Source organism: Talpa europaea (assembly GCF_964194135.1).
Source record: "Talpa europaea genome assembly, chromosome: 9".
Taxonomy (NCBI): domain Eukaryota; kingdom Metazoa; phylum Chordata; class Mammalia; order Eulipotyphla; family Talpidae; genus Talpa; species Talpa europaea.
In genome coordinates, this window is record NC_140076.1 from 117,201,323 (window position 1) to 117,221,811 (window position 20,489).

The 20,489-nt window shown below is 43.1% G+C and overlaps 2 protein-coding genes across 2 annotated transcripts; one reads left to right on the forward strand and one right to left on the reverse strand.

The window, feature by feature from the left end:
* Positions 1-2,600: 2,600 nt before the first annotated feature.
* Positions 2,601-3,527, reverse strand: LOC311176872 (olfactory receptor 2T27-like; the record flags this gene model as incomplete). The annotated part of the gene is made up of 1 exon (XM_084242511.1): positions 2,601-3,527. One exon carries the CDS (start codon positions 3,525-3,527, stop codon positions 2,601-2,603), a length of 927 nt encoding a protein of 308 aa, XP_084098637.1.
* Positions 3,528-15,254: 11,727 nt separating this feature from the next.
* On the forward strand, positions 15,255-16,181 carry LOC311176873 (olfactory receptor 2T27-like; the record flags this gene model as incomplete). Its single annotated transcript, XM_084242512.1, has 1 exon — positions 15,255-16,181. The coding sequence occupies one exon, from the start codon at positions 15,255-15,257 to the stop codon at positions 16,179-16,181; it is 927 nt and encodes a 308-aa protein (XP_084098638.1).
* Between the last annotated feature and the right edge of the window lie 4,308 nt (positions 16,182-20,489).

The following is a 20,489-nucleotide window of genomic DNA, read 5'->3' on the forward strand; positions in this document are numbered from 1 at the left end:
GAGAGGTTTTTAGAGACATCTTTGAAGTTGAACCTGCAGCCGACACAAGCTACGGTGCACATGTCAGCATTTTCGTGATGAAATTTTATGGTGTGAAAACAGCAAAGGATCCAAATAGGCCTTTGCCAAGGAAGCCATCAAGGTGGCGCTCAGGTGCAGGAGAGGGCGCCCAGTGTCCCAACTGGGGAGGGCGCTCAGTCTCCCACTCCAAGCCACGTGAGCTGCCCCATCACTCCCGAGGACTGGCTGCGACTTCTGCCCCGGTCAGCAGCCCTGAGAGGGCTCCTTGGAGGAACTCTAAATCACTCACCTACAGTAAGATATTTTTAGAGATCAATAGTTAACACAACGATCTTTTCTAACTTTGCTCATTATAAATGTCTGACTTTGCCTAATTTGTACATTAATCTTTCACACAGCTGAGTATGTTTAGGAAAAATAGTTGCTGTCCAGTTTGGTAGGATCTCATTTTTAGGCTTCCACTTGGGGACCTTGGGAGGATGGGCCTGGATAAGGGGGAGTACCGTGGTGACGAAGACAAGGGACAGCAAGTGTGAGCTAAGGTGTGGGGATAGGGGACCCCCATTCACTGTTAGGAACAGTATATAAAACACGTATTCCTGGCCTCCCTGGTGGCGTAGGGGGTTAGCACCCCACCATGAAGCAATCCACAGCTTCTGCAGCACGAGTTCGATCCTGGGCAGGCCAGGAGAAACCACATGGGGAAGAAGACCTCTCCTGTCTCACCTGCTGCTCCCCTCAGCAGTGTATTTCAGTCAGTCTGCCTGTTCTGTTCCCCGCTCTGTCTCTGGTGAATCCTCCCACCCTCTCACGCATTTGGCCTATACCCTAGCTCTTGTATGGATAAATAAATAAATCTTAAAAAAAAATAGAACACGTGTTCCTCAGAAATTACAACAAAACTATCATATGATCCAGCAATTCCACTTCTGGGTATTTGTCCAAAGGAAAAGAAAAAACTAATTAAAAATATATATATGCTCACCTATGTTCCTCACACCACCACACACGGGAACCAACGGAGGTTCCAACGATGGGTGGGTGGGTAGGGAAGTGGGGTGTGTGTGTGTGTGTGTGTGTGTGTATACATGTCTGTGTAAGGGGAGACCCTCACACAATTTTTAAAAAGATGAAATGTCACCATATGTGACACCATGCATGTCCTTGGGGGGAGCAAGTCAGAGGAAGAGACAAAAGCCCTGTGGGTTCACTCACGTGGAAATCTAAAAGCGAACAAGACACAGAGCAGAGGGATGATGCTACGTGAAATACGTCAGATGGGAAGGGCAGATACCAGATGGGCCAGTAATGTGCAGAATCTAGAGATTCCAAACTGAGAGTCAGAGAAAGACCAGCTTAAAAACTAACGGTAGAAGCCTGACCGCAGGGCTGAGCATCCAAGGGTGGGTACAGGCGGGGGCTGGCCCCTGGGCTGTTGTGTGGGTGTGGGTGATCAGTGGCAGGTGCACCCAGGTGGCCAGACCTGACACTTGACTGGGAGGCTCCTGGTGTCCCCACAGTTGAGAGAATAGATGATCACTAATGAAAGGTGGCTACCAGATGAAAGTGGGCGTGGGGTGTGGGTGGCGTCTGAAGTGAGGCAAGAGGATGAACCCTCACACTTGCCTTCTGTGGTGTGTGGGGTAACGAAGTGTGGTGAGCAGGTCACAGGCAAATCACTGTGTTGTACTTGAAAACAAAACTACCATTGCATATTAATTATTACTTAATATGGGGCCTCACCTGGTGGCGCAGAGGTTGAGTGCTGGACTGAGAGGCCGCCTGCAGCCTCTGCAGTGCCGGTTAGTTCCCTGGCCACTGGCGAGGGTCCCACAAAAAAAAAATATTACTCAGTATGAAAACCCAAAATGTTAAAAATGTGTATTAATGTATATAATATAGGTGTAAGTTTTTATTCAGAAAATCCAGGTCAGGGAATTATAGCAAGTTATTTTAAGAGATATTTCAAAATTTATAAAAACATTGTATACTTTCAAATAAGAATCATTATGGGACCTCCCTGGTGGTGCAAGGGGTTAAGACAGAACCTATGAAGCTGTCCGCAGCCACTGCAGCATGAGTTCCATCCCAGCCAGGGAGCTACCCACATGGCACAGCAGACCTCTCTTGACTCGCCTGCTGCTCCCCTCAGCAGTGTGTTTCAGTAGATCTGCCTGTTCTGTTTCCCACTCTCTCTGGTGAATCCTCTCATCCCCCACATCTCTGGCCTGTACCTGGGTTCTTGTATGTATAAATAAATAAATTTAAAAAATAATAAAAGAATAAAATATACATCCTTATAGTTTTACAATGGGAGGTTTGGAATACACGTAAATTCTTAAATAAAAAAATTTCAAGATTACATGATTTCTCACCCTTATGAACCGTACTCTTTGAAAATTGAGAAATATGTAAAATTAACTAGGAATAAAAATATATTTTACATATTGTATTAATAACCAGATTTCACTAATGATGACATTGGATGCAAAAGAATATAAAACCAGGCACTGTTCCATATCAAGGCAAATAGGATCACCATTGTGGATTTACATTGGGTACCAGGAAACCTTATATTGTCATATTCTGAAAACTTTCCTAAAAGCTTGATTGACGTCCTTGTTCCGCAGGCTGTAGATGAGGGGGTTGAGCATGGGTGAAATGATGGTGTAGAACACAGAGACCACTTCTTCCTGCTCGGGGGAGTGGTAGGACTTTGGCAGAAGGTACTTGAAGATGGCAGCCCCATAGAAGAGCAACACCACAATCATGTGAGAAGAGCAAGTAGCCAAGGTTTTCCTAAGAGCCTGGCCTGATCCCATGCCCAGTACAGTGGAGAGTATCCTTCCATAGGAGCACAGAATGGCTGAGATGGGAGGGATGAAAAAAATCACAGCACTAAAATAAACACCCTTTTCGTATCGGGAAGTGTCAGCACAGGCCACTTTGAGGAGGGCTGGGATCTCACAGAAGAAATGATGGATTTCCCTGGAGGCGCAGTAAGGGAGTGTCAGAGTATAGACCACATGGATCAAGGCATTGAAGAATGCACCCAGCCATGTCACAAGCACCAGGAGCACACAGACCTTGGGGCGCATGAGGATGGGGTAGCGCAGAGGCTGGCAGATGGCCACGTAGCGGTCATAAGCCATGACCGCCAGCAGCAGGCACTCCGAGGCTGCAAGTGAGGTGAAGAGAAACATCTGGAAGCCACACCCAACGAAGGAGATGTGGTGGTCCTCAGATAAAAAGACCATGGCCATTTTGGGGACAAACGTGCAGATATAGACGAGATCCATGAGGGACAGCTGGCTGAGCAGAAAGTACATGGGGGTGTGGAGAAGAGGGTCGGCCCAGATGAGGATGATTATTATGGTGTTGCCGAACAGGGCCACCAGGAAATCGAGCAGGGTGAGTGTGAAGAGGACCCAGGGCACCAGGGTGCTGTGGAACAGATCCAAGAGGATGAAATCACTGCCTGAGGTCTGGTTGCTCATCCATGTCATCCTTGTGTTTTGAATTTGCAACCTTGGAGAGTTTTTCACAAGCATAATGTTCATTGTCCCTATAAGATTTTCCAAATAAAGTCATGTGCCACTTTTAATATTGCAAGTCTATTTTACTCCCTGCGCTTCACCTTTTAGCTTTAGTTAAGAAATATATTTACCTTTCACTGGATTTTACTAAGGCATCTTATGTTACCATCCTGGATTCATACAGCACTGAGAAAAGGCAATATTGGTTAGCTTTAAAATGTTATTTTGAAACATTTTTGTTATTAAAGTTTTCTAGAAATTGTATTCCTCAAGTAATTGTTATTAAATTATGCTTTAAACAGCATACATACATAAAGTGCATTAATTAATGAACACTTGCATTAATATTATGCACATCAATAATGTGGAGTATCAGTAGTTCAGGGGTATATGTGCTGTGTGGACAGAGCTGCAGGGTCTGGGTCAAGGCAGCCTTTCGTTCTTTTCCACAATGACTTCCAGTCAATTCCAGAAATATCACCTGTTGCCCAATGGAAATACCTTTCTTCTCTAAGGAGCTGTTTATGAACATGTCATTAAGGAGGTGCTGTTTGTGAGCTTCGTGTGCATATTTGTGTTTCAATACCCAGTCAAATAAGCGCGCTCACTGCAGAACTGTGGAGTCTCTTAGCTTGGGGAGCTCCTGTTTCACATGGCCACAGCGACTCTGGACAGGACGAGGGTCCAGTGGGCAGCTGGTGGCATAGGGACCTGCCTGGCAGGAGCAGACTGCGTGGGAAATGCGCTTCTGCAGGGGAAGCCAAGTGGACTCACTGCCCTACAGGTGGGGGCACAGCAGCAACCTCAGGGCTTGAAAATCCCCAGGGATTTCCTTCTGTCTTATTGTCTTTATTCTGTTGCAAAGTGAACTTAAGGTCATTTGTGAATTGATGGAGGGAGTAGGACTCTCACTTCATGACATTATATGGATCATCAATTTTGTGCTGAATGTAAAGAGCTGGCACTTGTATTTTGACTTGCAGCACTTTCTCTTGGGGAGGATGTATAATAAAGAACTTTCAGGACCTCCCCAGTGCCTAAGCTGGTTGAGCACTGTGCTGTGAAGCTGTCCGCAGCTTCTGCAGTGCAGGTTTGATTCCTGGCCAGCCAGGGAGATACAGACATGGCGCGGCAGACCTCTCCTGTCTTGCCCGCTGCTCCCCTCAGCAGTGTCTTCAATCCGTCTGCCTGTTCTGTTCTCCACTCTGTCTCTGGTGGATCCTCTCACCTCCCGCACCTCTGACCTGTACCCCAGTTCTTATATAAATAAATAACATCTTTAAAAAAATCTTAAAAGAACTTCCATGGACTTTTTATAGTGGGCATGAGACTTAAATTACAAAATGTGTTTAATAAATGTCATTGGGTAAGTAATCAATTAAGGCAGCTGTGGTAGACACAGTTTTTCCAGTACCAGCTGAAGTCCCTGTGAGGTGGCTCGGCACTGAGTTCCCAGCTGTCTGCCCCGGTGACAGGAGCATCAGTTGCCCCTGTCCTCACTACCTCATGCCACAGAGGGATGACACGGGGGTTTGTAGAACTCGTGGAATGTAGGGTTGGTCATACGGGGAAATCTAGACGCGAACACTCTCCAATCCCTACATAGAATTTGGTGCTGAACATCGTCATACATATAAAAGCATGTTAAGTCTGAAACATTGACTTTTAAAACATCAAATATGCCAAAAAAGTATGGGTCTGCTAGTTTCTTCCACTACCCTCCCTATATAAAACTCCCTTGTTTCCATCAACCCTTAAACTCTAGCAAATGAAGCAGGGTGGTGTTATGTGCTAGAAGGAGAATCTCACAATCTAAAATTTGATTTACAAAAGTCCTCAGGTCTGGGAGGACATAACATTCACTTTTTTCCCAGCTTCCATAGAGCCAATGAATGAAATAGTGTGGTACAGAAAATAGTTACTTTTTCATTGAAATATGTTTTTTTCTAAGGAATTTGACATTCCACTTTGTAAATACCTTTTGATGGTTTCCAGAATTGCCTAATAGATATTTTCATAAATATTTTCTAATTAATGTATTTGAATGCCCTCAATCCAAAATAGTCCTATGTAATTTGATAAGTGGATGTTGTTATTTGGAGATTTATTTAATTCATGGTGCTACGAGACTCCCAGATACATGAAATCATGCATATATCTTATATATGTTTGTAATATTTGTATATAATATATATAAACTACCCAAAATAAAATTGTGAGAAAAATCAATTGGAAGTCATTTTTCTCTATTTTAACCTAAAACATCTCTCTCTCACCTCATTGACATGAATAAGAATGAAATCAACCAACAGTGTGTGTTGAGAGTAGATCCTGGGCAAGTGTCACATGATTTTACTTAATTCACTGCTCACATCTATCTTTTTTTTTTTTTAAAAAGATTTATTTATTTATACAAGCATTGGGGTAGAGGCCAGAGGCACGGGAGGGTGAGAGAATCCACCAGAGACAGAGCAGGGAGCAGAACAGGCAGATGGACTGAAATACACTGCTGAGGGGAGCAGTGGGAGAGGTCTGCTGCGCCATGTGGGAATCTCCGTGGCCGGCGGGGAATCTAACCGGCACCGCCAAGGCTGAGGACAGCTTCACAGCGCAGCGCTTAACCTGCTGCGCCACCTGGGAGACCCATCACGTCTCTTAAAAAATGAATTTATTATAGATTTACAACAAACCTCATGCCCTCAGCCTTCAAATAGTCTTTCAGGAAGGGCATTGACACTGTAGAGAGGGTGCTGGCTTTGAACACAGAACATCTTTCTTCCATTAAACGAACCTCTGACCCCACCCCAAAATTAGGAAATTGTACCTCATTGAGAATTACATGAAACCAGACCATCAGTTCTGATATGAGCTATTGTCTTCTTATGCAATGGTAGCTCACACACCAGTTCCAGTCCAACTAAATAGCTTATCTGAGTCAACACACACAACATCTAAGTATTTTCAGTATTTAAATGTATTAATATTTTATCGATATATATCTTAGAGAGGATTTTTGAGATTGTCTGTTATATCTACAAGGTCAGAGCATTATATATTAGGCAGCTTAAGAAATTATAACACACTTCAACATGTATCCCGAGGACAACACTCTGACTTACTTGTAAGATCAGAATCAGTGCTGCTTCTAGAGTGTTATCAATGCATTTCTTAGTTCTTCCAGCTTCAGAAGCACTCAGTCTGCCTCAACAAAGGTTAAATACCTTGACGCCATTGCCTCTATAATCCACACCAATTTACTGCTCCACTGGCAGCCCTCAGAGGGACCATCCCCAACTGCACCCAGTCCCTGAGGCAAAGTGTGCAGCAATTACCTCCCCATCCTCCACAACCCAGAAGAAATGGTTACAGCTATCTCACAAGGACATGCAGCCTCCACCTCAGGGATACTGCTTGTCAAGTGCTTCGCCTTCAAATATTTGGGTGAAGACTAATTTTTTTCCCACTGCTATTTTTATTTTTCCATTTCATTCCTTGACCATCCATGTTTTACATAATTATAAACAGAATGCAATTTCATGCTTTTCAGTAGCATCATGAGTATGTTCCATGTTTACCCAATTAAAGCTTTTAACTATGTTGTATAACTGTTTTTAAGAGGCAGGCAGTCCTTGAAGTGTTATCATGAAAAAGTGGTTCTCCAAGACCTTTCTCCCCTGGTTTTCATTTCCTGTAGTGAAGCTCTGGTGTGGGGTCTACCTCCTCCATGGTAGTAATTAACATGCATACCATTGCTATTTGTTGTGGTTGTTTATCTTAGAGTTCTGCTATAGATTTTTCTCCTGGCGAAGGTTCTGGAGCTATTTTGCAGCCCTGACCCATATTTCTTTTTTTTTTAAAGATTTTTAATTAATTTATTTATGCATACAAGAGTGGTGTACAGGCCAGAGGTGTGGAGGGTGAGAGGATTCACCAGAGACAGAGTGGGGAGCAGAACAGGCAGACTGACTGAAGTATACTGCTGAGGGGAGCAGTGGGCGAATCAGGAAAGGTCTGCTGTGCCATGTGAGTTGCTCCCTCTGGCTGGGGGATCGAACTTGTGCTGCAGTGGCTGTGGACAGCTTCATTGGTTGTGTCTTAACCCCTTGCGCCACCAGGGAGGCACCCCTGACCCATCTTTCACATCTTCTTATCCTCCATTCCTTCCAAATAATTGTATCACAATTCAGACTAGGTGAAGAGACATGAGTATTTATAACAAAGTAAACAGTATTCAGAGCTGATTCAAGAAGTAAGCCAAGGTGCTTCTCTTCCCTTGACACTTTTCATTTTACTTCCCACACATCAGGGGCCCTGGTGTTACTGAGATCTTTTGTCTCCTCAAATGTGGTGGGATTGTGTGCAGACTGGTTGCACTAGTCCCCACATGCCATTCCTTTATTTCTCTTCTCAGGGCACGCCTTCATCTCTCTTCCACATTGAACTTCTTGTTTTGACATATGTGCCTTTGCACCTTCCTTTTTCTAGTCACCCATTTGCTTTGGTGCAGTACATCCTTCAACAACTTCTTGACATGATTGTATATCTTTTCAGGCCATGCATGACTACCAACACCTTCCTTCTATTCTCAAACCGTGAGGAATAGTTGAGCTGGTTACCGAATCTTAGCCAGAAAATCTCTCAAAAGAGCACCTCTGTCTTAGGAGGGAGTTTCTGGGGTTGGGGAAAAATCCAGGTCTGTGTCCTAGGTGAAACTGTGTGTCTGAGTGAATATTAATTTTTATGTATATTAACTGTGGTCAGTTATTTGGAAAAAACATTTGAAAACAATACTAAAACATTAAAAAAGCACTTTTATTTTATTTCCCACATGGAGAAGTCTTGGGTGTGGTCATCTCAATCTTTAGTAGATAAAAATTGCTGTGTAATGTGCAAATTAGTTTTTTCTTTAAACTGTAGGAGAATCTGGCTGTCAGGTCAAACTCAAGCCCTGTATCTGGAGAGACAAATAAGAAGCATCGGAGCAGCCATCCGTTTGTCAGCACGATCCTTTCCTGCTTCATCTATGTTGCTGAAAATGGCATGAGTTTGTCTTTTTTGATTGCTGAGTAACATTCTATTGTGTAAATATACCTCAACTTTTTGATCTATTCATGTATTTTGGAGCATTTGGGTTGTTTCCATATCTGGGTATTGTAAATAGTGCTACAATAAACACCGGAGTGCAAGTTTCCTTTTGAATTAGTGTTTTTTATGTCCTTTGGGTAGATTCCTAGGAGAGGAATCACTGGATCACATGGTAGATCCATTTTGTAATGTCTGAGGAACCTCCACCCAGCTTTCCATAGAGACTGTACCATGCTACATTCCCACTAGAGGGTGTGTAAGAGGGTTCCTTTATATCCACATTCTCTCATCATTTGTTTCCATTTTTTTTAAAAATGTGAGACATTCTCACTGGTGTTAGGTGGTGTCTCATTGTGGTTTTGATTTGCATTTCCCTGATAACTAGTGATGTTGGAAATTTTTTCATATGCCTGTTGGACATTTGCCGTTCTTCTTTGGAGAAGTGTCTTTTTAAAAATATTTTATTTTATTTTATATAATTCTTACATCATTTTCATTTTTTCACAATGTATCCATTTTCATTTTGGTTATATTCCCCGAACAGTTCCCACCCCCCTTATTTTGGCCCTGATCCCTCCTCATCTCACACCCCCCACCCCCGTTAGAGTGTCTCTGGTTTATAGTTGTTTGTAGATTTTGATTTTTCTTTATTATAATTAGTCTTTTACCTGACCCCCCCTTATTTAGGCTTTCTAAATTCCTGCAATGAGTGAGATCATCGGATATTTTTCTTTTTCTTTCGGGTTTATTTTGCTGAGCATTATCCCTTCCAGCTTCATCCATGTTGCTGCAAATGGCAAGAGTTTATCTTTTTGATTGCTACGTAATATTCCATTGGGTATATGTACCACATCTTCTTGATCCAGTCATCTATTTTTGGGCATTTGGGTTGTTTCCATAGCTTAGCCATTGTAAACAGTGCTTCTATAAACGTAGGGGTGCAGGTGCCCTTTTGAATTAATGTTTCTGTGTCCTTTGGGTAAATACCTAGGAGTGGAATTGCTGGACGGACTATCAGGTATTTGGTGATTTTGTTCTGATTGCTGGTGGCCTCAGAGATCTTTCCTAGAATCCTTCCAGAACTGCTTTTTCTCGTAGGTCTCTAGGGAATGAGGGGGGGTGCGGGGGGGGTGGTTTGTGGTAGAGTGGAGTGCCTCAACGGCGTGGCGGTGCTGTCTGCCCTGTGCCCCATTGTTGTGGGGATCCCATGCCTCGCCTCCAATTTCGTGCCCAGGTTCTCAGTTCCGAAGCCCTCAGATTTGGAATGTGGGTGGTAGCACAGTTCAGTGCCTGCAGATATGGCACCTTTTGCCTGCTAATCCTGTGCCTGGGCACCTGGTTTTTGATTACCCAGTGAGGGTCATTACTTCAGTGAAGGCCCCCTTGTGTCTTCCCTCTAGCAGGTGCGGGAACCTTGTCAGCCTCCATCTGCATATGCTTTTTGAGCTCAAGCTATTTGTGCACAAGCTTACCAGCTGGCCTTTGTCTATTTCCAGGTCTATTCGTGGAGTCCCTATCTTCTTCTAATGGCGCCGAGTTTTTGATTCCCCAGTGCCGTTTGCTCACCTCTGTGGAAGTTCCTGCACGTGTCCCCACATTACCTGCTCATGGGGTGTAGTGTGTGCAGTAGTTCCTTTCTGCTCACTATCTGCTTGATCTCTAATTTGTTCTTGTTTTTTTCCTCCTTTCTGTTTGTCGAAGTGTGCCTGCTTTGTGGGTGGAGGAGGGTAGCAGGGTTCTGATCTCATTGAGATTTTATTGGAATTGCATTGAATCTGTAAATTGGTTTTGGTAGGATGACCATTTTTATGATGTTAATTCTTCCAATTCATGAGGAGAGAGTGTCTTTCCCTTTCTTTGTATCTTCTATTTCTTTTACCAGTGTTTTGTAGTTTTTCTTGTATAGATCTTTCACCTCCTTTGTTAGTTTTATTTCTAGGTATTTAATTTGTGGGGGTACATTGTAAATGGGATGATTTTCTTTATTTCTTCTTCTTGAGATTGATTGTTTGCATACAGGAAGACTACTAATTTTTGTATACTGATTTTGTAATTTGGTACTTTACTAAACACATATATTGTTTTAGTTTTTCTGTGGATTTTTAAAGGACTCTCTCTCTATAATAATGTATTGTCTGCATATGATGATAGTTTCACTTCTTTTCCCATTTGGATTCCTTTCATGTCTCTGTCTTGCCCGATTGCCTTTGATATCATCCCATACTTCTTGACTCTTAATTAAATTTCCCCAATCACCCCTTTTTTGCTCTGTTTGGGAAATCTTGTATGGACAAATATTAGTGGTGGTTGATTATTTTCTCAGTTGTTGAGTTGACTGATTATCCCATCAAAGTCTTCTTTATTTCTATTAATTTTTTTCAAATAAAAATTTTTTTTCTGTCTTATTCTTTTTTTATTTTTATTTTTTTTTAATATTAAATTTTATTTTTATATTCCCCCATACAATTGCAAACGCCCCATTCTGACCCCAATCCTTCCCCTCCCGCCCCCCACCCCCCAAAAAGTGTCTCTGGTTCATAGTTTTTTGTTGATTTTGATTTTCACTTTCTTATATTCATTTTCCTGGTCCCTTATTTAAGTTTTCTAGATTCCTGCTATGAGTGAGACCATCCGGTATTTTTCTTTTTCTTTTTGGCTTATTTCGCTGAGCATGATCCCTTCCAGCGCCATCCATGTTGCTGCAAATTGCATGTGTTTATCTTTAATAAAAAATTTTATCTCTCCTTCCCTTCATAGTGTACATTTTCTTTCTCTTACTAGTTACAATGTTTTATTTCATCTTTGTTCAACTGTGTATTATAATATTTTTAACTTGAAGCATTTTTTAAAAAGTGGAGCTCATGTTGATTTACATCTTCTATCTGTTTACTTGCCGTGATATCATGCTTTTATTGTGTAATATATCAATTGGATTCATGAGCATAGTATTCATGGTTGCTTTAATTCCTTCTGTGATAATTGCAAATCTGTATACTCTCTGCCTCTGCCTCTATTGCTAATGGCCATCTTTGTAATTTTCTTTTAAATGAGAGACATGATTTGTTGGTAATAGAGACTGAGCTAAGACTTTTATTGTGATATATTATGTAATCTGCAAGAAGTTCAGCTGGGTTTTAAGTTTCCATAGTTCTTGCTGCCCCCAAGTTCAAACACATGTAGTGCCCACACATGTGTCCCTGCTTCTCTTTGTGTTTCTATAGGAACTCATCCTTAGATATCTTCCTTGTTTGGCATATAATACACTGTTATATACTAGAGCTCTATAGCTGTAGTGATGTGATATGTATGTGGAGTTGAGCCTATGATCTTAGGTATAATGTTAGGCATGCATAGGGTGTGTGTATCCAAGAGTGACCTTCAAAATTGCATTGTAGTCTTCCCTGTTTCTGAGGTGAATGAGCAAAGTGTGTTGAGCAGTTGTTGGGGAAATACCCTTCTGTCATCTGGCCTAAGGCTCAGGTAAAGACTATTCTCCCAAAGTGTTTGCCTTTGCTTCAATGAGAATGCTCTGGGTTATTTCACACAGCCAGGAGGGAACCTTTCATCTCTCTTCATCTTGAGGACCTGGTGTGGATCCTGGTCCTAATCCATATGAATGTGGTTCACACCACCAGCCAAGCACCTTCATCCCAAAGACTGCCATCACAGGAGTTTTCACTTTCAATTGGCCCACCTTCAACTTGCAGCATTTCAAACCCAGCTTGTGTGAATGGCCAAAAATCATAAAAATATTCCTACAACATAACAAGTTAAGGAGTGATTAAAAGTGATTTTTAATTTGTTAGTGGTGTTTATAAGTAGTGTGTTTTTCACACAACCAGCAAGTAGTTAATGTATCTTTTCTTTGAAATTGATATTTGCTCTAAGTTTTGAACACATATCACTTCAGCAAAGTGTATTTCCTGAGGGAGAGACTGCACATACTTGTGAGAGAGTTGTAACTATTTCTTCAGGGCCATAAAGGACAGGGAGATAATTGCTACAGGCTTTGCCTGAGGGACCAAGCTGCAGTTGGGCACAGTCACTTTGAGGGATGTTTGTGCAACAGTAAATTGACCCTGGCCTATTGAAGCAATGGTTTGAAGGTACTTAATCTGTGTGTTCAGGTGGATTGTGTGTTCTGTACTGGAAGAAGCAAGACAGGTATGGGCAGCACTGCGTAAGCAGCGTTCATTTTGTTCCTATGAGTAAGTAGGAGTGTGTTTCTCTGGAAGAGAAGTTTGTTATGTTTCCTTAAGTTGCCTAATATGTGATGCTGTTCCCTAGCATATAATGGAACAACTAAAACAATCCCATCCATTTAAATTAATGGCACATCTGTCAAATATCAATATGAGCAAGTTTTATTCCATCCAAGTAAGCAGTTTAGTTATGTTGGAACTGGCATTTATGTACTAGTACCACATGGAAGGCAATTTCTGATTCTGAGTTGATAATCATGTTTCCTTTTATTTTCAAATAGGTGCAATTTGTTACTGTCAGTCTTCAGGGCAGTGGTCAGTTCCATGCAAGAAAGAGGGGTGAAGTGTAGAAATACCAGCTGCCTCTCCTCTCTGGTGTTCAAAGTCTTTCCTGAAAGACTTTTTGAAAACCTGAGGGAATGAATTTGTTGCAAATGTGTAATTAAGTTCTTTTTCAGATATATGAGCAGACACTTAAGTAAAATTATATGACATTTCCCTTGGTCTACTCTCAATAGACACCATTGGTTGATTTCAGTTATTCATGTCCTTTATTCTCAAGGGAAAGAATTCTCAGTTTGGAAGTCGACTACAAATTATTTTTTTCCTTTGTGTTTTTATGTACTTTTGCATATATATGCATAGAATGTTTTTTGGGCTTCTCTAAGCACCATAATTGAAATACAAATACAAATACTGGTCATGAAATTATCTTTGACCATTTTGCATTGTTGGCATTGGTTGCCTGCCACTCAGGAAAGCTTTGAGCAGCACCTGTTATGCAATTTTGGGAGCCATCAAAAAGTATTTAGGAAAAAGAGTCATGTTAAATTCCTTGTAAAATTTATTTTATTTCAATAATCCCATAAAAAATATTATTTGAAATGGAAGCATTGTTTAGCTCTCTCTGGAATTGAGAATTAAGTGACAGCTTTGTTTTCTTAGAGATAAGGAGCATGTAAAGCCCCATGAATGTCTTCTCTGTGAATCACCAGCTCGCATGGCCCTCCTTGTGATACACACTGTGCTGTTACATTTGCCTTCGAATTTAAGGCTGAGGAACAGGGAATTTTGTATACAGTGTGGTAGTGAAGACCCTAGACCTACCGCTTTGTCTGGTACATTGGGTATGAAAACGATACTTGAATTTTTGAAGCCTCCATGTGCTATTTTACATATAATAATATTGAATCCATGAACTTCAGCACAGGGACTGTTGCGTGTTCATGTAAGGATCCCCCCATATTCAACCTTTGCCCCACACCAGGTCCCACTGAGCTCCATATCATCTCTCTGTAGGACTGATGTGAGGGCAAAGATGGCAGATCCTTGTCGCTGTGTGTCAGAGTTGCTAGTGGCAGGCACCTGACAGCAGGATTAAGTGTTGTCAGCAGAACTGACTGCACTCGATAGCTGCTCTTGCTATCAGTTAATACAATGACATTTTAATATGAAGAATTTTTATGTCTTATTATTACTTTAGTTCATGAAAGTTCTCCATTTGCATCCTATCCAAGAGAAAAGCAGCTTAGATGAATGTAAAAATATGAACATTTTTCATTCAACACGGAACTGATGCCCAAATAATCTCAAAAAGTGTGCTTTCTACTGCCCTTGTCACTGCAGATGTTGCTTTAAGTTCATGTTGGAAGAAGAACAAGAAGGAAAGAAAACAGGAGAAGGGAAATCCCTGGGGATCTTATAGTCCTGAGTTTGCTGCTGCTCCCCCATCTGCAGGGCAGTGAGTCCACTTTGCTTCCCGCGCAGAAGTGCATTTTCACATGTGTCTGCTCCCGCCAGGCAGGACTCTGTGCCAACTGCTGCCCTTGGACCCTCTTCCTTTCCAGAGTCACTGTGTCCAGGTCTGCATGCTTGAGTCCTCTGTACTCTCCTCCCCAGGCAGCTTACTTGGTTGACTGGATCCACAGACTCAGTATAACTGTGCAGCTTCCTGCAAAAGTCCTGTTTAATTACATGTATGTTTAAAGAATCCCCAGAGAAAAATTATTTCCTTTTTACAACATGGGAGTTGTGGAGTTAATTGGAAATTATTGTGAAAAGATTTAATTGATGAAAGCTTTATTGTGACTTTGAAATTTTCTTTGTCTTTTCCACACATGCTTTATCCCCCTGATGACTAAGGAACTGAATCAAATATTGACTTGTGCATTTCAGTGTATACTTAGGGTAGAGGCAGCTTGATTGTAATTTCTTGAGAATTTCAATTTCTAGAAACTTTTCATAACAAAGATGTCCTTAAACTATCTATTACTAAACTATGAAGAGTAGGGACATAAATGGACATGAGATATCAGAAAGCTAGGCATGATTTAATTTGGTAAAATTTTTATGGGCTGTGAACATAATACTTCTGAAGAACTCTCCAAAGTTACAAGTTAGGAACACAAGCATGGCATGGGTGAGCAACCAGACATCAGGCAGTGATTTCATCCTCCTGGATCTGTTCCACAGCACCCCAGTGCCCTGGGTCCTCTTCACACTCACTCTGCTGGATTTCCTGGTGGCCCTGTTGGGCAACACCATAATAATCATCCTCATCTGGGCTGACCCTCTTCTCCACACCCCTATGTACTTTCTGCTCAGCCAACTGTCCCTCTTGGATGTCCTCTGTATCTCCGCATTAGTACCCAAAATGGTCGTGGACTTCCTGTCCGGGGATCACCGCATCTCCTTAGTTGGGTGTGGCTTCCAGATGTTCCTCTTCTATCTCCTTGCTGGCTCTGAGTGCCTGCTACTGGCGGTCATGGCTTATGACCGCTATGTGGCCATCTGCCAGCCTCTGCGCTATCCCATCCTCATGCGCCCCAAGGTCTGTGTGCTCCTCTTGCTTGTGACCTGGCTGGGTGCTCTGATCAACGCCTTGATGCAAGTGGCCTATAGTTTGTCACTTCCTTACTGTGCCTCCAGGGAAATCCATCATTTCTTCTGTGAGATGCCAGCGCTCCTGAAGGTGGCCTGTGCTGACACTTCCCAATATGAAAAGGGCGTTTATGTCACTGCTGTGATTTTTTACTTCCCTCCCATCTCTGCGATTGTGGGCTCCTATGGAAGGATACTTTCCACTGTTCTGGGCATGGGATCAGGCCAGGGACTCAGGAAAACTTTGGCTACTTGCTCATCCCACATGACTGTGGTGTTGCTCTTCTATGGGGCTGCCACTGCCAAGTATATTGTGCCAAAGTCCTACTGCTCCCCTGAGCAGGAAGAAGTGGTCTCTGTGTTCTACACCATAATAACACCCATGCTCAACCCCCTAATTTACAGCCTGCGGAACAAGGACGTCACTAGAGCTTTTCGCAAGGTTTTCAGAGTGTGAGGAATTGGAGTTTCCTTGTGTCTACTGTAAACCCATAATAGCATTGTCATTTGCTGTCAATGTGAATAGAATATGTAATTATACCTTACTTACATTTAGTATGGAAAACAATTATGTTGAGAAATTGAGTTCAAAAACATATAATTTTGTACTGAATGGAATGTAATATTTAAAAACATATCATGTCTACCTTCTGTAGTCAGTGATAACATATATTGGAATCTTCATTACTCATTGGCAGTTACAATATATTTCTTCTTTGTAATTGTCTTATTTATTGTATTTTCAAAATGCGTGTGTTCAGAAACATGAACCATGATGCCTGTAAGCAGTTGCCTGTACTGAGCGTGTAGATGTATCGTCACAGTCATGGATATTCTAAAGTATTTATTCTTTCTAGATTTATAGACATTTCCCCAAACGATGCTTTCTCTCAAACCTGGCTTGAAAGTTAGAGTGAAACTGTTGCTCTATTATATGTGTTGGTGTACATTGTTTAATGTCTGGAATGTTTATTTTCCAGACCTAAACTCTTCGAGCAATAAACTGACACAAAATATCGAATGACTTAAGGATGTGACATGTAGACACTCAACTACATGTTGAAACGACCACAGTGCAGTCACCATCCCACCCATGCAGACTTAACTGTTAGGATGTAGCCTCTTGACCTCACCTATTTCACACTCTTCAACCTCCACTTCCATCAGGTCACCCCCCTTTTTCTCTCTGTCTACTTTTGTTTTCTTTGTCAATTTCCTTTAAATGAACTCATGGGTATTTGTCTTTTCCTGCTTACCCATTTCCTTGGCATTTTTCTTTCCAGGCTCATCCATGCTCACACATATGTTGACACTCAGCTTTTTTAATAAAATCTTTGAAGGTTTTCCACTATATTGCTACCATCCTACCTACACGCACACACACGCGCGTGCACACACACACAGTCACCCCACCCCCTGTCCATTCATGCATCACTGGAATCTTAGCCAGTCCCCGTGTGGTGATGGTGTCATTGATTCTGGAACCAGCCACCTCAGTGGCGGGAGCAGCAGCAGCGAGGCTGGTCTCTCCTCCTGCTGCTCCAGCACAAGCCAGTCCTGGCCGTGGCTCCAGGGCCCAGCAACCACCCTTTTGTGGGTATTTCCTGGCTTGTGGGGTGGGCCAGTCAGGTGTGAGCTGTGAGCTGACTGGTGCTAAATGGTCCAGTAGCCACAGGAGTGAAAAATGGTCCAATCAGACTTGTGGGTGGTGCCCCCTGAGAGAGGAGAGAAGCAGAGTTGGCGGGGGCTGTAGTGTGATGGTTCTAGGCTGAGGAAAGGAGGACCAGAAGCTGCAGAGAAGAGAAGAGAAGAATCCAGCAGGGACCTCAGAAGAGGGAAGAGAAGCCAAAGACCTTTGCAGAGATGGGGCCTCGGGCCTGTGTCTCCATGGCCTGAAGGGAGCACCCAAGGCCCTGGCGGGGCTGGTGTGTCAATGAGCTGTTTGTCGTTGGCGTCGTCCAAGCTCTCACAGAGAACTGTGGACACTGGGTGTCTCTGACACTGCCTCTGGGACAGTGGTGACCATCACTACTGGCCAGCGCTGCCCATCCCTCCTGTTGGCAGTGGTGACCATCACTGTTGACCAGTGTGGTCCAGCTCTGATTCCATGTACCTGAAACTCTGCCTGTACTTCTGGAAGGTGCCATCTTCGGGAGGAGGTGCCACTATGGACACAACAAGCTCTTTGTTCCCCTGTTTGTAAGAGAAACCCTGTCGTGATGGGTCCCAAAGCCTGAGGTCTCTTGGAATCATGCGTACCGGTGAGAACCCACGGTGGCCCGTGCTCTCATGGACACTGCCCTTGATCGGCTCCAGCCCACAGGCCCCTGTTGTTGGGTGTATGTTGCTCTTGCCCTTGGTTTTGGTGGTTTTGGGCTCTTTCATGGCTCCCTTGTCGGGACGCCGGGCGGGTGAGTGGCAGTTCTGGCCCTTCTGGGCTGTCCCATGCGCCTGCCCTGTGTGTCCCTGTGTGTGTGGGGATGGGTGTCCTCATGGCTTTATGAATGGGTGCTTTCTCTCTGCCGGATCAATGCCCGAAGGTGGAACTGCTGATACGTAGTGGGTTTCCTCAGTGTTGAGGGGCCTCCATAGGCTCTGTAGTCCCTGCATTCCCAGTCTCAGCGCCGGGCAGGGCCCTTCTCTTCACATCTTGCCAACACGTGTTTCTTGTCTGTTTGAATCTGTACCCCTTTATCCATTGTTGTACACCAGGGGGTGCCTGACACGCAGATGGCACCAAAGCTACACGGACTGTATTTTCTTGTACACATGCATGGCTGTGTTAATATTACTTTATAAATTAGTACATTAGGGCCTCCCTGGTGGTGCAAGGGGTTAAGCACCACACTATGAAGCAATCCACAGCCTCTGCATCATGAGTTCGATCCCCGGCTGGCCAGGGAGAAACCCACATGGCGAGGCAGACCTCTCCTGTCACACCTGCTGCTCCCCTCAGCAGTGTATTACACTCAGTCTGCCTGTTCTGCTCCCCACTCTGTCTCTGGTGGATCCTCTGACCCCCCTGCATCTCTGGCCTATACCCCAGCTCTTGTATGCATAAATAAATAAATCTTTAAAAAAATTAGTACTTTATAAATGATTAAGAGTTAAATCCTAATGAAATGGAGCAATCACAACTATGTAGTGTAGCCTCAGCTCATGACAAAGTGTCTTCCTTGAGGTAATACTTCCATTGTGTGATTAGCCTTCACCTGACAGCTGAATATTCCTGCACTGCTGTCTGTGCCTGTGGTCTGCCTGCGTGTCTCCCCTGAGAGGCTCTTATCTCCTTTCTTGTCTTGATTGACTTGTCTTCTCTTCGTGTGGTTGTGTGAGCTCTTCATAGAGCTTGGATGTGAGCCCCCTGTCAGATGTGTTATGTGGAAATCCTTTTTCCCACTTGGTATCATTTTATCGATAATTTATTTTCTTCTCCTGTCTGGAAGCACTTTAGTAGATGTGATCCCTTTTTAATTTTGGGTTTTGTTGCCCTGCCATTTGGATTTGAGCCCGAAACACATCTCTAAGGCCTGTGACAAAGAGCACATCATCAAGGCAGTTTTTGGTTTTTCATCTTTCAGCAATCTTTAGTCCATTTTGAATTCGTGTCTGTGTGTTAGGTAGCTGTCTGGGTCGTGTCGTGATTTTGGGTGTGGCTGTGCCTTTTCCCAGAACCATTTTTGAAGAGACTCTTCTGCTCCCTTGTTTGCTTTTGACTCTTTGGTCATCAGTTAGTTTTCCTTCCCCTGTGGGTTTTTTTTCTGGTCTCTCAACTCTCTTCTGTTTGTCTGTTTAGCAACTGCACTATATGTGATATCTGAAAACTGGAAAAAAGTCAAGTATACGTTGACAAAACATGTTACAGTCTTAAAATAAGATGTTATTCAACAGCAAAGGAGAATGGGCCTCAGCTACAGCCAGCTATAAATGTCGAGTAGCTCAAATTATTTCTGAGAATGATGGCCTATAGTAAGATGGTTTTTATAAAGTTCAAACAGTAAATGCAAGTAGTTGATAATTTTGTATGATTATATTTGGAGATCTTATAAACATTCCCAGAGAATAATTAACTCAAAATTTAAAATTAATGGAGAGATAGGGGACTAGATATGTAGTGGTTCTAAAGAGACAAGGTTTGGGCCTCCCTGGTGGCGCAGCGGTTGAGTGCTGGGTTGCGAAGCTGCCCACAGCCTCTACAGCACCGGTTCTATCCCTGGCCACTGAGCGAGGGTCCCACATGGCGCACAGACCTCTCCTGCCGCCCACTGCTCCCCTCAGCAGTGTCCTTCGGTCCTTCTGCCTGCTCTGCTCCCTGCTCTGACTCTGGTGAATTCTCTCACCCTCCCACGCTTCTGACTGTACCCAGTGCTTTTATAAATAAATAAATAAATCTTAAAAAAAAAATAAAGAGACAAGGTTTTTTTTAAGATTTATTTTATTTATGCACACAAGAGGTGAGGTGTAGGCTAGAGTTGCGGGGAATGAGAGGATCCACCAGAGACAGAGTGGGGAGCAGAACAGGCCATTTGACTGAAACACACTGCTGAGGGGAGCAGCAGGCAGGCGAACCAGGATTGGTCTGCTCTGCCATGTGGGTAGCTTCCTGGCCAGGGATGGAACTCGTGCTGCAGGGGCTGCAGGCAGCTTCATAGTGCTGAGAGTTAACCCCTGCACCATCAGGGAGGCCCAGAGACATGATTTTTATTGCATTGATTCTTGGTATGGCTGGTTTTCTCGGTAGTTCACATTACATTATAAACCAGTC